General features: G+C 37.1%; 1 protein-coding gene across 1 annotated transcript in view; it reads right to left on the bottom strand.

Moving 5' to 3' along the window:
- Window positions 1-7,618, bottom strand: part of Adamts20 (ADAM metallopeptidase with thrombospondin type 1 motif 20) — a 153,269-nt gene extending 145,651 nt beyond the window's left edge. The window contains exons 1-2 of the mRNA XM_027934237.3: window positions 7,528-7,618; window positions 6,605-6,966 (exon numbers count right to left, since the gene is read on the bottom strand). Of these exons, the coding sequence (XP_027790038.3) occupies window positions 6,605-6,966; window positions 7,528-7,618 (453 nt within the window). The remainder of the gene's footprint in view (window positions 1-6,604; window positions 6,967-7,527) is intronic.
- Window positions 7,619-18,243: the final 10,625 nt, after the last annotated feature.

The raw sequence follows: 18,243 nt of genomic DNA, 5'->3' as shown, positions 1-18,243 counted from the left end.
TTTAGCAACAACCCTGGTCTCTATCCATACTTGGCTAGTACTATGCTTCTCTCATGTTCCCATTGAGTATGAAAACAAAAACACCTCCAGACATTGCCAAATGACAAAACTGCCCCACAGTTGAGAAAGAACAACTGTTTATAATAATTCACCTTCCATGGCCACCTATTCTTATTCACTACAATATTACTCAGGTAACCTTTCTCCCTCACCCACAGTAGACTACAACAGTGGTTCTCAGTAATTCACTGCCTTCTCTGTAGCTTGCACCATGTTGCTGAGGAGAGATGTGCCTCCTATCACACAGAACTATCCTGCAATATACAGTTCAAGCATCCACAACTTTGCAATATATTTAAGGCTCTTAACAATTTGATTCTAACCCTACTTTTAACCCTTCCTGTGAAATCTACCCTATTGTTCACTATCCCTCAATGTCTAGTGGAGAAACTGTTTTAGTCAGCTTTTTCACCTCTGTGACCAAAGACCTGAAAAGAACAATTTTAGAGGAGGAAAAAATTATTTGGTACTCGTGGTTTAAGAGATTTCAGTCCATGGGTGGATGGTTCCATTACTCTGAGCCTGAGGTAAGGAATCACATCATAGCAGAGGAGGAAAGCAGCTCAGAATATCACCACCAGGCTGCTGAGAGGCTAAGCTTGGCTTGCCAGAGACCAAATAAATACCCCCCAAAATCATGCCTCCCAGTGATCTCCCTCCTCTAGCCACACTCTCTACCTGCTTCCAGTTATCACCCAGTTAACCCATTTGAGTGGATCAATGCACCAATTAGATTAAGGCTCTAAAAACCCAATCACTTAACCTTTAAACATTCTTGCACTGTCTCTCATATGAGTTTTAAGGACACCTCATATCTAAACTATAACAGAAACCTTCCTCAACAACTCCCTTAACACCTCTTTCCTCAAAGTTCTCATAGAACTTTTTATACACTCTTTTAACAGCACTTAATAGATTGTGTCTTAAGTGTTTATGTGCATGGTGTCACTGTGTGGTGACTCTGAGAGTGTCAAACATAGTGGACAAAGGCACTTTGAAACCCATCAACATTTGCTACCTCACCATTATTTCCCCAAACTATTCCCTGTCAATAACCAAATGTGGCAGGAACACCAAACAGACTTATTTTGAGAAGGTATGAGATTTTTCTCCCAGCCATGTCTGGCTCAAGGAGGGCTTTGCTGGATTGCTTGTACTTCCAAGTGGCCGAGGGTGTTTCTACCCAACATTTTCATTCTCTGGCTTCACCTGTTTCACACTTACATGACCCTATCCCCAAGTCTCCCCTTAGTTTCTCTAGCACAGGTACTTCCGTTGAACAAAACTCCATCTTTACATTTGCTTCTTGAAACCTGAATCACAACACTCTAGAATGTTGAAAGTACATGTATAGGGAATTCTCTCTACTGTGGTATGATCGAGTATTTGAGCAAGCACATGAATAACTAAAACCATTACGAGTTTTTTCCAACAAAATATAAATAAAAAATGGCATATGTAATGATCTGGGACTATATTAGTTATGGGAATGTAGGAAATTTGGAAACTGATAAAACTTAATTTTTCCAGAGCAGACAAAAAATAGTACAGACACCATTGATAGTTTCCATACTTTTATTTCCTGTTTGAACAAGAAATTACTAGAGCAACTCAATAATCAGTCATCCAAGAGCAGGAGAGCCTGACAGGCTGCAGAATGGTTCCTATGTGAAACTTCAAATAAGTTTCACATAGCCACTGCAAGCTGCTCTCTGAGAAAACTGTATAAGCCAGATGCAGTTTCTGGTTTTATGACATCTGGAAACTGTTTCCTTCAACCAAAAAGACTGCATTGCTTCAAATCCCACCAAGAAATAGTGAAGTTAGCTGACTAGGTGGTCAAGTTAATCCCTACGGGACTTTGGAAGAAGGGAACCCCTAGGTAATATGAGAAGAGAGCTACCAATGACAGGGCGATTGTCAGGAATAACCTCTGGAAAATGTATGCATCACATCCTGGCAAGTACATGACAATAACACCACAATTTATGAAATATTGACTCCAACTCTGGCAAGAACATTTTTCAATGTTATATAAGTTTACAGTTAAATATAGGAATATTAAATCCTGATAACTATATATTCTATCAATTGGTTAATAATGGTGGTTGATTAGCTATTACACTACTCATAGATAATTTTAAGATCCAGCTTCATTTTCATATCTACCATAGATTTTGAAGATGTATAAATAAATCTCTGTTCAGAAAAGTGTATATCATAACATAAATAAATACTCATACTTGTGGGAAAGAACGACTATAGAGAAGGAAAGACTAGGAAAGCAGGAGTTACACATGTTAAAGAAAGAAAATTTCTGGTAGACTCAGCCCTTTCTGGTTGTTGTGCCCAACACTTGGGAAGAAAACTAAACAACAGTAGTTATGGTTCAGTGATTCAGTAAAAGAGAAAACGTGTAAATACAAAGACTTCAAAAAGTGACAGAGTAAGGATGAAATATAGAAATTGAAAAAAAAACCATTAGTTCACATGTTTTAGGTAAACTCAACACTGAAACTTTGAAGTGTCAGTTTGAACAAATGATTGGACAGAGATAATATTTTCAAAGTATTGATTTGAATTTTTGTTCCTTTCCTTTAAAAGTCACATTCCCCAGCAGTCACCAGAGGATGGAAGGGTAGATGCTACCCCAAATGGGAAGATGGAAAAGTGATGGGTCAACTAAAGAAAATACAAAAGAGTCCTCCATAGAGTTTGGGAAGAAAAAGGCAAGAGAAGCCAAAGAAAGAAATGGTAAGATGTCTATGTGCTAATGTCTCTTACGTAGGTTAAAATTCCAGAATCAGAAGGCATATTAGATTGTTGAAATAGATGGCCAAGAGAAGTGCTCTAGCCTGCTTAATATGTAGGACTCAAAAGAGATTTTCTGAAACAGTTCTCTCCACACAGAGAAACTGGAGGTGTAAAAGAGTTTGGCAAAAGGAAAACTCAAGCTATTATTTATGGCATTAACTCTCAAATGCCATAGAAGGTTTCGCACCCTCGGGGAGATCTGGAAGATTACCATAGCATCACCAAACTAGCTTAACTGGAGAAGATACTGCACCAGGAATAAAGTAACCCTGTGTCTTAGGACTGTACAATGCATCAGCCTGACAAGAAATCAAACTGGTATTACAGCCAGAACTCAGCCAACAAGACCAGGGAGCTATAACTGAGCAAGAAAGGAAAGGCTATTAAGTTCTCAGGCCCAGAATTCAGCTGCTGGTACCAGAAAGGTTCAAACAGACTTGGAAGAAGGATATCACCAGGAACTTAAAGAACAAAACAGTACAATTTCCTCGCCTTTCTCCCAAATAATATAAATATCTCAGAACATTTTATGGCCCTGTATATGGTCAGTTGTCATCAATGATCAATGTATGCTTGAATCAACAGTGTATGATATACATTGAGCCAGGCTCAATAGCTCACTCCTGTAATCCCAACATCTCAGGAGACTGAAGCAGGAGGATCACAAATTCAAAGCCAACCTCAGCAACTTAGTGAGGCCCTAAGTAACTTAGTGGGATCCTGTCTCTAAATAAAAAGAGAATGAGCTGGGGATGTGACTATGTGGTTAAACACTGGGTTTGGTACTGGGTTGAATCCCCGGTACCAAAAGAAAATAAAAACAACTACAACAAAAGAAAACAAAAAAACCAAAAAAAAAGCAAGAAAAAATAACATCAAATGCTCATTTCAAAATATTCAGGAAAACATTTAATACAATGCAACATCACAATTTGAAGCAAAACTAAAGCAAAGCAAAAAGTAATTAGAGAAAGAAGAGATTTCTAAGTTAATAAGACAACTCCAAAAGTCCCTCAGCAAACTGCAAACAGTGTCTAATAGATTAACATTGGTCAAGCTAGACCATTATTAAGTACACAAGGAAACAAAGGTAAGTTAGGAAGTGAGGAGCAGGACCAGAAGGTTGGTATTATTTAGTTCTTAGACTTTATATCAACATCTATCTACAAACACCAGGCCCAGGCTGTGGGTACCACAATTTTATCCAGATATAAAGATTAAATACTAATCTGAGACTAAAAAGAAGAATCTGATATAATGTTAAATCGATTCTAAAATCTGCCAAAAGTGCTTCTCTTTGATGAAACTATTCATCTAAAGAAAGTTAATGTTAGATCAGGTTAGAAATATTCACAATTACAAATAAGTAGCAATTAAGTGTTTTAGTGCTAATATCAGAAATAGAAAAACTCAAAGAAATGCCACTAAAATAATTCTAATAATTCAGACTTAAAATTGGTTATGATCAAACTACTGAAAAGTTATCTATTTAGATCTTGATACCTCTTGTTATTTATTATATCATTGGAAAATTTTTATCTTTATGTAGGTATGCAATTAATTTTTAAATATTAAATTAAAAAACCTGAAAGTATCACTAAAGTTATCAAAAGCAAATAGCATTTAAATATAGGATTAATAATCCAGGATGATGACTTAGGCAACTATATCTAAACTGGCACAGTGACAAGAAAAGATGAATTCTAAAAGGGAATATGGAAAAAATAATTTGAATTACATCAATATTGTGAATCAAAATGAGCAAAAACATCATTCCTAATACTGTTTCCCATATGGACTGAGAGAAACAGCTCTAAAATACTGAATCAAGAAAATATATTGACCATGACAAATTTGCAGTAGTAAATCTAGATTTTCCAGACAAACTAAACATTATTTTAAAAGGCTATAGAAAAGAGAATTTTTTCCTTTGAAGTATAATTGACTGTGTAAATATTAGAGTATGTTTCTGCCATTCTGATGTTGCAGATATTTTACGTTTATCTACAGCAGAAAGGAAGGAAATTGTTCAAGGCATTTTGTGTAAATACAACTCAAGATAATAGCTTGAAAAAGAGCAAAGAATCCAAATTTACTTAGTAGTGGCCAACACTCACCCAAGAAGACATCTTAAACCTGCAAGGAAGTTATTCATTTGGCTTGGAGAGACCTTTTATTAATTTTTTATTCAATCATATAATAAATAGTGAATATGTTCTAAAAATATCTTTGAATACCTTTCTAAAAGTATGGTTGTTTTGGTTTGTTGATTGGTTTTTGCTTAAAAATATTGACAGTATTTGAAAACACTAGAACCCTTTAACCAAATTCTTAGTTCTTTTTTTAAAAAAAATATTTATTTTTTAGAAGTAGTTGGACATAATACCTTTGTTTTATTTTTATGTGGTGCTAAGGATCGAACCCAGGGCCTCCCATGTGCTAGACGATCGCTCTACCACTGAGCCACAATCCCAGCCCCCTTAGTTCTTGATTCTTCTTGAACATACATTTTTTCAAAGGAGTCACTGATGAAGTGAGCTAAGATCTGTTTTAGAGTAAACGTCCTTAACCTGGGGTTCCAAGAAACTGGATGGAAAAAAAAAAATTACGGCTTAATTCTCACTAACCTCTGATAGCTGAACATTTCTTCCAATTATGACTATAAGTGAAATCACAGACATTGTGGCTTTGATAACAATAAATTGACACTTTCATATTACATTAGAGTTCATGTAGCTATCTGAATTGCTTACGTTCATCAACCACAAAAGTACAGTAGTAAATAGACTAATAGCTTTTATTATTTAATGTGTTAATAAGCAAGTATATGTTACTATATCACAAATTGGCTTTGTAATATTTTGACTAATGAATTTAATTGACTTTCTTTTTAATATTATGTATGTTATGTTGTATGTTTAAAATAATTACTGAAAAGAGGTTCTGGGCTTAAGCAGACTGCTTATGTTCACGGGGAAAAAGCTGAGAATATGTTTTAATGGGAGAGAAACAAATCAAATAGTTGAATATTTTATTTCATTTCCTTTCTCCTCAGTAAAGTTTTAAAACTATCTTTGTCCTTTATTCTTCTAACACTAATGATCATTTCTCATTTGCAGGATGCAGGTCTTTTTAGATCACTTGAACCTTGCAGGTGCAATGCATTTTAAATAGATTCTACCTCCTCCCTGTTCTGTACTTCACAGATGAATGGTCATCCCTATACTATCAACCAAACAAAGTTCTTTTCAAACCTTGCCAGTGTGAACCTTTTCATTCCACACATATTCATTCTCTTATCATTCTACATTCCAGTTAATTTACCAAATTTAAGTAAATGTAGAGGGTTCTGCCTCAGCAGGTGACCAGGTATGGGTGCATTTAAACAAAATAGCCAGCCCTGCTGTTGGAAATCAGACTCCACTTATAGCACAACCCCCACAAGCCACACTACCTGAGGCCCATCACCACTCCATCTTCTGACACTTGTAGTAAAGATGCTCTCTCAGCTTTGCTCAGAGGCGTGATTTTAGCCTGCAGGCAGGGACTTGCTCATCCTGGCATTAAAGATTTCCAAACTCCTCTCCCCAACGGAGTGGCCTTTAGCTTGGCTTTATCTATATGTTAATTCCTCTGGTGGCCCACCATGAACTCCTAAGTCATCAAACGTCAACTAAAAACCCCACTGCCCGGCTCGCAGGAAAATGCCCAGGGATCAGAGCAAGCTTACCAGTCCTCCACATAAGCTGAAGACCGCTGTTTGATCCTCCCGCGCGTTGACCTGACCGCGATAGAAGCAGTGGCGCAAGTCTGGGGGCGCAGCGCTGTGCTCCTGTGCGCCGCGCGCGGGGGTTCCCAAGTGCACTTCGGTGTAGCCCGCAGCAAGGAAGGTCGAGTCCGCGCTCAGGTTCAGCTGGAAGAGCTGCCCATAGGCGCTGATGCGGTAGTGGGTCCTGAACGGAGTAGGTTCCAGAGCCTCAAAGCTGCGTTTCTTCCGGCTGAAGTGGCGGCTCTGAGGGAACACTTCACCGAACTCATTGACCCGCGCCGGGGTCACCACTTCGTAGGAGGCTAGTGTTTTCACCAGAGCTTCTGCAGCCACAGCGATATAGCCATTGAAACCTCATGCGCTCCCAACCCCAAATTTCTTCAACCAGTCATCTCCGCTAAAAGTCCCAAGATCCTGGTACACCCAGGGTCGGAAGAGATGCACTCAGGCAGGCGATAGCGTACACACCCACACACCCTCAAGCGCCTGTTGAGACTGTTCATGATCTGCTTTCCCACACCCCAATTTGTTCTAAGCAAAGACCTTGCCACTTATTGCCCTGGGCAGCCCACCTCCTACCCCGATCCCTCTTGGCTTCTCTGCCGCCACCCACTTGTGCCCTCTGGGTTCAAGCGCCACCCTGCCCCACGCGCCCCAGCCGCGTGGTCAAGGGAATAAGATGTGTCCCCAGTGCGCGCGATTCCTCGAAATCCGGTGCAACCAAGATCTCTCGGGATGCTTAGGACTAAATGGTCCTGGAGTCCCGGGATTTCCTGTAGCTCCAGAGTCCCTCAACCCACAGAGTTGCTCGCCCCCTCCATACTCATGTCCCACTCTGGCCTCGGCCCCCATTGCTGCTGAAGTGCCCCCCACGGTAACCTTACCTTGTCTGGGGTGGAAATGAACTTCCCAAGACCTGGTGATGAAGAGCGAAAGCTGGTAGAGCAGCCCGGTCAGCCACTTGGCCACCCGCATGGTTCCACCCAGGGGATCCCAACCAGGGAGACCAACCGGAGCCACAGGCCGCCTAGCCGGCTTTCCCCTGCGCTCCGCTGCTTCTCCTCCCTCGCGCCCTCCGCTCTCCCGCCGGCCGCCCCGGCGCCTCAGCAGCCTCCCGAGAAGTAGCCCGGGCCCCGCGCCGGCCAGTCTAGCCACACCGCCAGCCTCTTCTCCCTGAGCCGCAGCTTCATCGCACTGCAGCCCCACAGCCCCTGGCTCCCTCTTGGCAGCTTTGCTCCCCTTTCTGCGCCCACACAGCGCTCGGAATCCCTCTCCTTAAGTCCAGCTCAGCGCGGGGAAGCTACTCGACCTAGCAGGAACCGTGGCAATATAGCCTCCTCCAGCCAGGCAAGCGCCGGGGAAGAGCCCGCCCCTAGGGGTTGGCCTGGCCAATCAGTGTGAGACGCGGTCCGCTCCCCCTCCTCCCCAGCTCCCCCAGCCCCACTAGGACTGAGATCCTCTAGAGCTACTGCTCATACTGAGGCTAGAAGAGTGATGCAGGAGGCATCACAATATCTTATCAGAAATTATTTTGTTACTACAGGGCTGTAGTAACAAAAGCAATATGGTATTGGCATCAAAATAGACATGAAGACCAGCTGAACAGAATAAAAGACACAGAAACAAGCTCATATATTTAGCCATCTGAGACTCCACAAATGTGCCAAAAATATACATTGAAGAAAAGCTTTTTAAACAAATGATGCTGGGGAAACTGGATATCCATAAGTAAAACAATGAAACGAAATTGTAAATGGATTTCAAAAAATAATGCTATATGCATATATAAATATACCAGAGGGAATTTCACCTTTATGTATAAGTAAAAAGAATCAATCAAAACTGAATAAATAGATGAGCAAAAGGAAGACCAGTAGAGGAAAGAGATTCAGAGGAGGAAGGAAAGGAGAGAAAAAGGTGATAACTTGAACTAAAAATGAATTCTACACATGTATGATTTTGTCAGGTTGAACCCAAATATTATGTATAACTATAATATTTTAATGAAAGTGAGAGAGAGAGATGGAGGAGAGATATTGCTGTGAGCATGTGATGTGATGGGCAGCAAGAGGCTTGCCTGGACAACAACCCTGAACTTAAAAACCTCAGCATGATACAAGCATCCAGAGAGATGAGAGGTGCTGGCTATTAGGTAAGTATTAGATTGAAAGTTTTCTATTCCTTTTGTTTCACAGTAATTTTAGACTCTTCAAACAAAAAATAAAATAAAATAAATAAGCTATACTAGAAAGTTCTGGTAGGTAGAGGAAGCCACCAATGGAGCTTGGTGACCAGGCCTCATTTTCAAGAGCCTCTGTGTATGCCAGGAATCTCTGGGACTTAAAGAGTTATGGGGGTGGGGGCAGGGAAGAAGCTGAGTTTGCAATAAATAAGTACCTCTGAATGAAATTCATGAAAAGAATTTAGTCTCCAAAATTCCAGCTAGACTTGTTTTTATTTCCTTCTAAATACTCTTTTGTGTGTGTGTGTGCTTTATTTTGTATAAAGCCCTCCTCAAATTTATATAAACAATAAGATCTACAAAATTATTTACCCCTGCCTAGAGGTCATTATTTTTTAGTTTCTCCTGGTCATTCCACAGTATTCAAATACCCCAATGAGTCCTGGTATCCACATTCATTCTCCTCAACAATTATTGTAGCTCTGAATCCAGTTTTGTGGACAGCTGTCAAATTGAATAAACCTCAGTGGAAGGAAAAAGCAATCATAATTTCAGTACAAGTTGCCCTTGTTCTAAATCCACCTGATTGACTTACAGATTCAATAATTACTTCTCTCTATAACCAGAATGAAAACAAAAAGAGAAGCAGTGGTCAGAGTGGCTTGAAATCCAGTCAAAGGAGACAAATAATATGAGAGGAAAAAGTAAAGGAATAAATGGGTAAATCTTCCAAAGAGAATGGAATGCACTCTAATTTAGAACTTGGTTACCCCATCTTCCTCTACGCTCTTGACAATGGAAATTCTGGTGTCTTTGGATTGACATCTGATGACATGCCTCTTTACTTTTATGTGGTATTCTTGGTCCATTTGTTGTTCACCACAAAGGTGGAACAATCTTTTTCAGAGATGGAGAGTTTAATCTTACATCTCCCAAGGAAATCACCCTGCTTGGCCATGGTAATTCTTTCACAATTGCTACCCTCCCTTTGTACCCCTTTCTCACAAATACCATTTCATTCATCAGAGAACTTTAGACTGCTGGTGGAGGTTTTTTTCCCACTAAGTTAAGCTTACTGTTGCTTTACACAGAAAAAAAAAATGATTTTTCTTACACCTGTCTATTCAGTATATTATAATTTGGTCATTTTAATTATATTGCAATTCTGAATGCATCTTTACATCAGGAGCCAGGCTTTTCCACCTACAAATAACAGAGAACAGAACTGCACCTGTTTAATTGGCTGTCTGATTGCTGACTACAGACAAAGCAGATATTTCATTTCCATCACTGAATATTTGTCATTCAAACAGTATTTTCAAGGGAGCATTTGATTTTTTTAAGAATGGGAGGACAATGTGTATGCTCTGTGTCATTATAGTCTTTAAAGTGTTTAGCAAAGAGTATTATTTTCCTAATTTTTTAGAAAATTAATGTTATATTTTTATAGTATATAAGTAACTAAGCTGAATTTCTTCCAATCCTTTCTATATTCAAATGCTTTCCAACGTATTAGACTATTAATATTATATTCCTTCCCTACTAATGAAAATGTCATGAATAAACTAATCTATGATTATTTAAATCAAGCTGGTTCCTCATATTGTGCATTAATTAGAGGTACCACTCATGGAATTCTCTGCCATACTAGGCATACTATAGCAGACTTTAGAAAGGTTACCTTATTTAATTTACCTATTACCCCCATGAGAAATTAAGTAATTCACTATGGATCTCCTCTCATATTTCTTTGGTTTCAAATTCCATACTTTTCCATAGAATAAAGCTGAATATTCATACCAGCTCAAAACTTATGCACAGTTGTAACCAACAACAAATCAGAAAATGAAAGCCATATTTATATCAAATATAATTTTGTTTGACTTGTAATTTAGATAATTATCCTTATAAATACAAGCAATGCAGCCAGGTTGACACACTGAAAATATTTTCAATCTTGAGAAATATGAATACGCTTACTATTCTTGGGGGTTATATATACCTTGTTTGATAATTCTAATTCTGTAACCAGTATGTAAGTTGGACAATTTACCTAATGTAATCCTACTATTTTCCATTGTAGAATAAAGAGATGGTAATTTATATAATTTTTAAGATGATTTAAAAAGATAATACAGGTATTTGGCATAATACTGGGCAAAATATGGTCGTGCTGATTATTATTTTCATCATATTACTATAGGAGTCTGAATGTTCAAACCAGAGGGAACAACTGCAGAAAATCTGGTTTTCTAATACTAGTGGTTAGAAGTTGAGGGTGGCCATTTTCACAGTTTACCTCAGGGAGATCCTGAAATGCAAGACCTTCAGTACCAAAACTTGGAAAGTTTTGAGAAAATCGAGATGAATCGGTTGTCCAAATTCAGAGCTTTTCAACCAAGGCAATATTGAGTTTTTGGGCTGAATGATTCTTTGCGATTTTGCCCTGCACATTGTAAGATATTTAACAGCATTCCTTGCCTGTACCACTAGCTGTCCAGTAGCATCCTACCCTTGTTGTGACAGCCAAAAGTATTTGCAGACATTGCTAAGTGTCCCCAAGGGAAAAAAACTGGCCTCAGTTGAAAACTACTGCTATAGTGGGTGAGAATCTATAAATAGTAAATGCATAAAAGTGTGTTTGGCAGGATACCACATAGACACTGCTCCATTCTTAACTAAGAATGACCAATTGCTTAGCAGAAAATCTTTATGTATTTTAGCAGGTGTGAAAATGATCATCAATGCAAGCAAAGCAAAGTAAGTTGTGGTCATTCTGTGGATATTTTAAGAGAATTACCATTATTTCCAGGTATGCAGAGAAGAATCAAACTTCTCTGCTCTAACACATATCACACTCTCTTCTAATTGTCTTTTGACTTCTCCACTTTCAACACTTCATTATCAAGGTCATATGAGGAGGGTTTAAGAAAAGTATTTGAGGCAATATCACTAGTACTAAAGGTATGGGCCCCATGGAATAGGAAACAATTTAAAATGTTCACTAAATATATAAATACTAGCATTGAATTTTTATAACCTAGTGATAACTAGGCAAATTACTATCCAGTCTTTCCAGCTCTGTCTTTTAAATTGAAATATTTACACCATTCACATTTAGCATAATTATTGATGTGGTTATATTCAAGTTTATCATCTTGCTGTTTGTTTTTCATTTGTACTATAATACTTTGTTTCTTTTTCATTTTTTCTATTTTCCCATATTCTTTTAGATGGATATGTTTTATGATTCTGTTTAATCTCCCTGTTATCTATAACTCTGTCTTTTGTTATATAAGTGGTTACCTTAGGATTTGTAGTGTACATTTTTATCTTGTTCACCTTCAAGTAAGAGTGTGCCAATTTGATTTCTTCCCTCCCAATTTTTGTTCTGTTGTTGTTATACATTTAACATTTACATGTTACCATTCCCAAATATTGTTGTTACTTCCATTAAATACTCATTTCCATCTTGTACAATTTCCCTTCTACCTGAAAGGCTTCCGTTACCATTTCTAATAGGGAAAGTCTGCTGGTAAGGAAATCTTTAAATTGTTGTGTCTTTAAAAGTCTCCATTTTACCTCTTCTCTTGAAGCCTGGTTTTCCCTTCAGGTATTATATGTTGGGAGTTGTAGTTTTTTTTGTTGGTTTATTTATTTTGTTTTGCTTTTAATGTTAAGTATTTAAAAGATGTTGCAGTGTGAATAGCACTGCATCAGGACAGTTCACCTTGTTCTGTAAATTTCTTTTGGTAAAGAGAGAGAGAGAACTCTCAGCTCATATAACAGTTATCATAAACAAATAAGGAAGAAGCCATGTAGAGGAAATTAAAAAAATATTTAGAGAAGAGCAAGAAGGCTCAGCAGGAGCAGATATCAAGTAGCAACAAGGAAATACATGCTTTCTGAAGTTGAGAGCTGACCCTGCTTTATGGAACACTATATTCCTTGTGTGGAACTTCAGAGATTGAGTATTCCAACAGGTAGTTAGCAGAAGTCATCCTGGACCAAATTTTGTTCAGAGATGCAGAGGAAGTAGACTACACAAATAACAAAGTCAGAGCTTAGGATACAGTTTGCCTCTGTAACAGCTAAAAAGAGAGAGGCTAGATGGCTGCTGCACACCTCTCAGTCCAATATCTATTTTCTGAAAATCACCAGTCATCAAGGAAAGGAAATAAAAACACAATGAGATACCACCACAAACCCACAACATGAACAAATTTTAAAAATGAAGAATGCCAAAAGGTGGGAAGGATATGGTACAGCTGGAACTCTCATCCTCTGGTGGTAGGGATGCAAATTGCTATAACTGCAATATATCTGAAAGTTGTGCATAAATTTTGTATGTAATTTGTAAGTATATCTTCACATTCATAAGTATAAGAAGTAACATATGTAATAATGTGTGCATCAACACCTAAAACCTTATCAAAAAATACTAATTAGAGACAGAACTACACCCTACAGGAAAGGCTGGTATTGCATGATTCCATATCAGTGCAATATATAAAATTAACAGGAAAAACAACTTTATATTATTAGAAGTCAGGGTAGTGGATACTTCTTGGGTTAGAGAGAATAAGAGACTGGAGTAAAAGTGAGTGGGTTCTTAAGACTAGTAACCTGATGTTCCTTGATTTGGATTCTAGTTGTACAAGTGAGTTGTTATGCATCTGCCTTCTTTTGTTCATTTTTCTGCATAAGTGTTTAATACAATAATAATTTTTTAAATTAAGGTATTTTAATATTAATAAAACACTCCTTTAACGGTGGAGTTGTAGCTCTGTGGTAGAGCACTTGCCTGGCATGTGTGAAGCCCTGGGTTTGAGCCTCAGCACCATAGATAGATAGATAGATAGATAGATAGATAGATAGATAGAAGAAAAGATCCATTGACAACTAAAAAAATATTTTAAAAAATACTCCTTTAATATGTGAAAAGGCTTAAAAGAACTTCTGGTAATTAAATATTAAATTAATCTTTTGAGGTGAATATATATTTTCAGATATGATTTAATTCAATAATAGAATCTCCCAAGCCAAAAATATCAGAGAGACTCTGACAAAAAATATGCCCTATGACTACTTATTAGTCACTTGTCCACAAATTCAGTTTTTCTTTCAAACATAAAAAAGAAAGAGGGTCATATATTTCTTACAAAGAGTGTATTTTATTTAACTAAAATACATTAATAACTACATGGTACATGCTTTTATTTAATTAAAATACTTTCATCTGCATTTTCCTTAAGTACCATGAATTTTAAAAAAGAAAGGAAATAAGGGGGAAAAAGGGAAATCTAACTTCCCTTGTCTTTGAAGGATTCTTGAATCATTCATGAGATTTCTTTCTTAATTTTTTTACATTTTATCTTATTTAATTTTTTATTATAGTATTATAGTTATACATAGTACTTGGTTTTATCCTGACAAAATCATAATTTTTTAAAATTAATGGATTTTAATATTAATAAAACACATATAAAATCTTCTCTACTAGGTGTTTTGAAATATTCCATGGAATTTGTGTTCAGTTCAGGTTACCTTCTTTTCCTCTCTCTCCTCTTCCTCCCCACATTCTCCTTCCTCTATTCTACTGCTCTTTCTTTTGCTAGTCTATTAATTTATTTTATTGGTTCTCTCTACATATACATAAAGGTGAAATTCCTTGGGATATATTTATATATGCACATAGCATGGTTTTTTAAAAATTCATTCACAATTTCCTTCCCTTTTCTGTTTCTTCTTTTTCCCTCTCAATCTCCTTCGTTATTCCACTAACCTTTCCCATATCTTTAGGATATCCGATCCTCCCCTCCTTTTTTCCTTTATTTTGTGCTACCTTCTTCATATAAAAGAAAATATTCTACTTTATGAGTCTGGCTTATCTCATTTAGCATGATGTTTTTCGTCTCTATCCATTTATAAGCAGATGCCATAATTTCATTCTTCTTTATGGCTGTGTAAAACTCCATTGTGTTTTCTGTGTGTTTGACTTGTTTTTATTTTTGATATCTTGTTATTTTTATATATATTTTTCAAACTATATTTTATTTCATTGATACATAGTAATTGTACATACTTACAGATACAATGTGACATTTTATTATATGTATGCAATGCACAATGATCAAATCAGGGTAGTTACCATGTCTGTCAACTCAGACATTTATTTGGGTGGGTGTGTGCTTTGGAAACATAAAAAAAATCTTCTCTACTAGGTGTTTTGAAATATTCCACTAGCTACTGTCACCCATAGTTTTCCTACTGTACTATAGAACAAGTTATTTTCCCCTGCCAACTGCACCCTGGTACACAGAATCATTCTGTCTCCATCCCTCCCTCCTCTCATTTTTCATATCATCTTTTAACTACTATCTTATTTTCAACTTTTATGAAAGCAACTCTTTAGATTGTACATATGAGTGAGATCATGCTGTCTTTATCTTTCTGTGCTTGGCTTACTTCACTGGGCATAATGATTTCTAGTTCCATCTATGTTGTTGTAAATTATAGGATTTTATTCTTTATATAGCCAAATAGCATTCTACTCTATGTATGTACCATGTATTCTTTATTCATCAGTTTATGGACATACAAGTTGTTTCTATTTCATGGTTAAGGCCTATGGTGCTACAAGAAACATGTGAGTGCAGATGACTCTTTGACACTGAGTTCATTTTCTTTGAATAGCTATACCCAATAGTGGAATTGTTTGATTGAATAATAGTTCTAGTTCCGAGCTTTATAGTTACATATGGTATTTGCATTCATCCCAACAAAACTATACATGCGTAGAATTCAATTTCAGTTCAAATCCCCCCTTTTTATCTCCCCACTTTTCCCCTCCTGCCCTCTACTCTGCCCCATTGTTCTTCTTCTACCCTGCTAGACTTCCTTTCACTACTCTATTTATTTTTGTTTGATTGGTTCTTTTTACTTATACATAAAGGTGAAATTCCTCATGGTATATTTATACATGCATATAACATTATTTTTTAAGAATTCATTCCACATTGTTTTCCCTGTCCCATTCTTCCACTCTGCCTATCCGTCTCCTTCTTGTACCGTAATGATTTCCCCTATATCTTTATGCTATCCTATCCTTTCCTTTATTTTACTCTAGTTTCTACATATGGGAGAAAATATTCAACCCTTGATTTTTTTGACACTGGCTTATTTAGTTACCATGATGTTCTCTATTTCCATCCATTTCCCACCAAATGCCATAATTTCATTCTTCTTTATGACTGAGTAAAACTCCATTTTGTTTATGTACCACAAATTCTTAATCCATTTATCTATTAACAATATCTGGGTTGATGTAATAATTTGCTTCTGTGATTGTGCTGTTCTAAACATGGAAGTGCACTATTAGTATATATAGTATGCTGATTTTAGTTCTTTTAGATAAATACAAACAAGTGGGTCATATGGTGGTTCCACTCCATACTGCTTTCCAGAGTGATTGCACCAATTTGCAGTCCCACTAGCAATGTATGATTGTACCTTTTCCCCCATGTCCTCACCAGCATTTATTATTCTTGTGTTCTTGATCATTGCCATTCTGACTGGAGTGAGATGGAATCTTAATGTAGTTTTTATTTGCATTTCCCTAATTTCTACAGATGTTGAACACTTTTTCACATATTTGTTGGCCATTTTATTTTTGACATATTATACATACATGGAGTATAACTTATACCAAAGAAGATCCCATTCTTGTGGCTGTACATGTTTTGGAGTTTTACTGGTCATGTATTCATATATGAACATAGAAAAGTTAGGTTTGATTCATTCTACTGTCTGCCACGACCTGCACAGCCAAACCCCAGAAATCAGAGATGGGCAATGGTGGATTAAGAAAGACATACAAACACTAATAAAGGGAAAGCTGGGACTGGGTGGGACACCGACCTCTGATGAAGGAACAGTGATCCAGAGCTAGCTCAGCACATTTATTATATAGGGTCTCACAATCAGGAAATTAAAACAATTGGGACATTGTTCTCTATACTTTAAAAAACTATAGAACTTTCTATTGTTATTTTTTGTCACAATCCCATAGTTGCAATGCTAGGAATATTGTGTTATTATCCTGCTGTACCCAGGAAGCCCATTGTCCAGAATTTGTGCAAAGCAATTGTGCTTGAAGTTTGCAGTGCTTGCAAGATATCGTGGTTATCTTGTTCTGATCAGAATTCTCTATCCCTGGCAGCTGGTGTCTGAGTTTAAGGTCAAGACTGTAACTGTTTGATACTTTTGCACAGAACTTCCTCAGGCAGGGTTTTACCATACCATCTGGGAAATCTTGTCCTGCACCTTTGCACAGACAGTTCCCAGAACAAAGTGCAGCCACAGCTCCACAGCAAAGACCACGATCCAAGTCACTACACATTCTTTCTTTCTTATGCCCATCTTCATTCCTTTCCCCCTTGTTCCCCTTTATCTAATGCAATGAACTTCTATTCTACACCACATACCAGAGAGAACATTGTGTGTTAGCATCCACATACCATAGAAAACATTTGGCCTTTGGTTTTGGGGGGACTGGCTTATTTCACTTAGCATTATAGTCTGAGTAATATTCCATTAATACATTTTCATTATCCCCTCATCTGTTGAAGGGCACCTAGATTGGTTATTGTAAATTGAGCTGCTATGAACATTGGTGTGGAAGCATCAGTATAGTACTATATAATACGTATAGTACTGCTTTCCAGAGTGTTTGCACGAATTTGTAGTCCCACCAGCAATATATGAGTGTACCTTTCCCCCCTACATCCTCACAACATATATTGTTACTTGTACTCTTAATAATTGCCATTCTGACTAGAGTGAGATGGAATCTCTGTGCAGTTTTAATTTGCATTTCTCTAATTGCTAAAGATTTTGAGCATTTTTCATATATTTATTGACCAATTGTATCTCTTCAGTGAAGTCCTTGTTCAGTTCCTCTGCCTATTTATTGATTGGGTTGTTGGAGTTTTGGGTATTAAGTTTTTTTAGTTCTTTGTAAAGTCATAATTATTCTAAGTGGAAAAAAATTGAAAGCATTCCCTCTAAAAAATGAAACAAGACAAAGATGCCCTGTTTCAAAACTTCTATTCAATATAGTCCTTGAAACCCTAGCCAAAACAATTAGACAAAAGAAATTAAAGGAATATAAATAAGAAAAGAGAACTCACATTATCCCTATTTGCTATGACATTTTTCTATATTTAGAAGACACAAAACACTCCACCAGAAAGCTAGAACTCATAAACAATTCAGAAAACTAGCAGGATATAAAATTAGCATGCATAAATCAATTGCATTCCTATACACCAATGATGAAGCAGTGTAAAGAGAAATTAGGAAAAATATCCTACTCACAATAGCCTCAAAAAAAAAAACATTAAAAACCTGGGAATCA

The sequence above is a fragment of the Marmota flaviventris genome, chromosome 3 (genome assembly GCF_047511675.1).
Source record: "Marmota flaviventris isolate mMarFla1 chromosome 3, mMarFla1.hap1, whole genome shotgun sequence".
NCBI lineage: Eukaryota > Metazoa > Chordata > Mammalia > Rodentia > Sciuridae > Marmota > Marmota flaviventris.
This window is presented reverse-complemented; position numbering and strand designations above follow the sequence as displayed.